A 3,915-nucleotide genomic window follows, 5' to 3' on the forward strand; every position below is an offset into this window, starting at 1 on the left:
ATCCTGATATATATTAAGATATAGTTACCATTTCTCCCATCAGAACAACCATAGCAGAAAATTTACTTATGAATCCAAAAGTAAACAGAGCTAGAATAGCTACAACCTGAGTAACTAATAAAAACTGAGAGAACTGCCAAAGAGTTAAGCAAATCGATGTTGTTATCACAACTGCAGCAATCTAAAAAATAATAATTAATTGAATATTTTCGTTTTTTTATATAATAAAAAAATGTACTCTACAGCATTTACTCATCACTTATATATACTGACAAGATTGTCAACCATTGTCGGTTACAATCCAACACCATAAAATGATTTGAATTAATGTAAATTTTTGTTTAACCACAACTAAAAAGAATCCATTGGAGGTTTGTTCTTCAACCCTTTTGAGCGAATGGAAGTTGACAGCTTAGATCAAATTAAAGCATGAATAATCATAAGTTATATCTTACAATAATAGAATATTAAATGTAATTGAGTACACTTTCACTTGTCATGAGTAATGACACTTGTTCACTATGAACAAAAACAGAGATGCGAAGTTGTTGAATAAACTAAAGGCTGGTGAAATTAAGGACAGTCCATGAAAAAGTGACCACTAGTACAATCAACCAAATGATAGCAACAAGATATTCACTAATATAGGAAACTAAGCATTATTATGAAGAAAGGCATTACATTATAAAATAAACTGTATAATAAAACTGAAGAAACCACCAATAAACATTTAAAAAAATTAACATGAGATAAATATCTTTTGTTGTTCTTCCTTTTCCTTGCCATTTCTGGCATATAAGATGTGGCAGTAGTGTGTTTATAATATCTCTTATTTAAATATTTACTATTTTTAAGGGGGAACCATTTAATTTATATAAGTCAGTACATACAACTTTAATCCTGGTGCAAACCAGTGCTTAGGTGGGTGCCTAGCTGATGGGGCTTTGCCATATCTATCTGAATCCAACCAGTTGGAATTTGTATTTTTTTTTCTTTTCTTAGTTAATCCCTTTCTGCCCATTTAAGACATATGGGGAGGGAGAAGGTTACCTATAGTTAAGTAACATATCCTAACCAGAGTGAGGATCAGGTGTGGGGCTGCCACAAAAAAAAAAAGTCAATTTCTCAGGCCAGATTCGAACCGGTGCTGTTGCAGAATGGAAATTGTTAAGCTGATGCCTAAACTCTCTCAAAAACAGCTTCTGGTATTAATATCTTTCAACTTTTAATGTTGTAAGACTATATTTATAAGATTCATTACTGTTATGAATTCGTTAACTTGAAGTTGCTAAATCCTGCTGTAATCAAAAGAGGCAAGCTTTAAATTTATTCAAATGACTATGAAAGTTTTTTACACTTATTCATGGGCTCAATGAGTTCTTTTAGAACTAAAGCAATTGTTGCTGACAACATAGCTCCAAAGGGTTGATGTAAGGAAACTGATAGCACAGAAACACCAAACTTTTGTGCTAAATTCACAGGTTCAAAGGGACCTAAACAAATAAAAGGACAATCTTTACTGGGATGGTCCAGTGAGAGGAGTATCGGCACTTTGAGTCATCCATTAATGGAATTATTACTTATAATAGAATAGTAATAATTCAAATAATAAAAATAAGAACTCCTGTGCAGGGCACCTCTATGCAAAAGAAGAAGAAACAGGAACAAGTTTAAATTTATTCAATCAAATATCATAATAAATTACTAGGTTATACAGTTAATGAGGAAATATTAGGAAGATTAAAAAAAATTAAAACATATAACTTTAATTATAATTATTGTGTATAACTTACTTATATAATTATATAACTATAACTATAACTATAATTATATATAATTATAACTTATATAATTATTGTGTATAACTTACTTGAATTTTATGTTTCTTTGTAGAGACGGTTTTATCATCACTATCCTGATTCATATTTAAACATGAACTTACACAGAGCATTTGCAATAAACAAAAGGGATAGGCGAAGCTTTCTCTTAATGGAGGAGTCCATTGTACACGAGTAGCCTTGAATAAAAAAACATAACAAACATAGCTATATTCCAAAAATGTATAAAAAGATGTGATAATTTGTTAAAGAGTAATTATATTAACTTTATACCTCTCCATGATTGTAAAAAAAACACAATACAGTGATAAGACCTCCAAATATGGACCCGCTGAGAACAAAAGATCAATAAATATAAGTCTTTAAGGAATAAAAGAAAACTATGAGAGTATACTACCTTAATAAAACTCCATATAGAAAAAGAACAGTAGTCGTAAGACCAGAACAGAACCATACAGCTTCTAGATAAAAGTATTCAGGTTGGCGCAACCCCTCACAACTATTAACAGGGCTCAAACCTTGGCCACGCTCAATTTGCCAACATTGTTTACCAACAATACCAAATTTATCACACATCCAATCAAAAGCCCGATATAGAATCCCTAGAAACACCTGAATAACAAAAATAATCATTTTCCATTTTAATTCGAATTTGAGACAGGTAACAAAGCTTTTATCAAGATTTAATAGTCTGCAAAGCAGTTTGACAGCACTTACCTCAGGAAAAAGGTTGAACCTTTCCAGAGTATTTATCACAGAGGGGAACTCTGTCAAATTATTGTGTATAATTTCATAAAATCCTTCATAAACAGTTGGCGCTTCAACAATGGTTTTGTAATAAGAATAATACATGCCCTAATAACATAAAACAAATCAAAACTTCACAATTAGTACACCCCATACTTAAGTTATTCTAAATTAACTAACCATTTCACTCCTGAAAGTCATTTCTCTTTCCAGTGTCGATAAATGAGAAAAATGACGGTCATTTTCAAACAATGATGAAACATGGTAACTATGAATCAAGGCAAATGAAGCGGCTGTAAATGCAATTTGAAATGAATTATACCCAAATAATTTTAAATACTATGAATACAATTAAAAACATAAGAAGGATACCTATGACAATAACCAATATGGTATGGCCTATGCTATATCCATTTACTTTGTCATTAGGTTTATTGTTCTTTCCATATCCTTGTTTCACTTTGTTATCATTGTTTGAATGGCTACTTTTTCCTGAATTCTGAGATAAACCCTTCTCTTTCTTGTGAACCGCCATTCTCTAGCCGGTGCCATCGAAGTTCACAACACAAGAGCATCGATAGTCCTTCTCGACAACATAAAAAAACTTGATTAGAATTCGGCCTATCTTCGCTTAAAACAGTGCATTTTGAAATATTTATAATTTTGTTGCTTCAGTGATTGATTCTATGAATAGCTAACGGATGAGAATCATGTAAAGCTACCTTTTGGAACTATCATTATCAAAGTTCCCGCTGTGAATAAGGTAAAGTATCGATTTTACTTGAAAAAAATATTCCAACAGTATTTACAACTTTAATTCGAATAAATAAGTTCCGTATTTTTGTTTCTTAAGCGACAATATATATTTGTATCTCATCGTAAATACTGCTTCATTTACTAAGCAAGAATCATTTGAATTCATTTAGTTAGTGATTATACAGTTATAAGGATCTAGATCTTGGGGGGGGGGGGAGGGAGTTCTGCGCGATACAATATTGCGGGGTCCTTGCGAAGAAAGGAATGGCTCTCAACAAAACGGAGACATACTCTATCCCTCGGAGGAAGGATTTTAATGGAGAGGATAAGCAGTTAGTATAAGTGAATCTGAAAAGGCGTGGCTTATGGACACCGTGGGTTTGACAGAGGAGTAGGGGCTCACTGACTGCCTTCAAATTCTGTTTAAATAACAGTTATATCGCTCAAATTTCTTGATTAAAAAACGAATTTCTCGATAATAGTTTAATTGATTTTCATTGTTAATGGATCGAATTACTGAAATTAACAATTAATTATGAGAGATAGTTGACCTGAAATTAATAATAATAAATAA

General features: G+C 31.8%; 1 protein-coding gene across 1 annotated transcript; it reads right to left on the bottom strand.

The window, feature by feature from the left end:
- Positions 1-28: 28 nt before the first annotated feature.
- On the bottom strand, positions 29-3,319 carry LOC136797167 (protein C-mannosyl-transferase DPY19L1-like; the record flags this gene model as incomplete). The annotated part of the gene is given in 7 exon segments (XM_067052993.1): positions 29-181; positions 1,871-2,017; positions 2,112-2,169; positions 2,236-2,450; positions 2,556-2,693; positions 2,766-2,878; positions 2,958-3,319. Coding segments are annotated over 7 exon segments (987 nt in total), but the record flags the coding sequence as incomplete, so codon positions are not given.
- Between the last annotated feature and the right edge of the window lie 596 nt (positions 3,320-3,915).

Source organism: Halyomorpha halys, unplaced genomic scaffold, assembly GCF_000696795.3.
Source record: "Halyomorpha halys isolate HHAL.00 unplaced genomic scaffold, Hhal_1.1 Scaffold8326.1, whole genome shotgun sequence".
Classification (NCBI taxonomy): domain Eukaryota; kingdom Metazoa; phylum Arthropoda; class Insecta; order Hemiptera; family Pentatomidae; genus Halyomorpha; species Halyomorpha halys.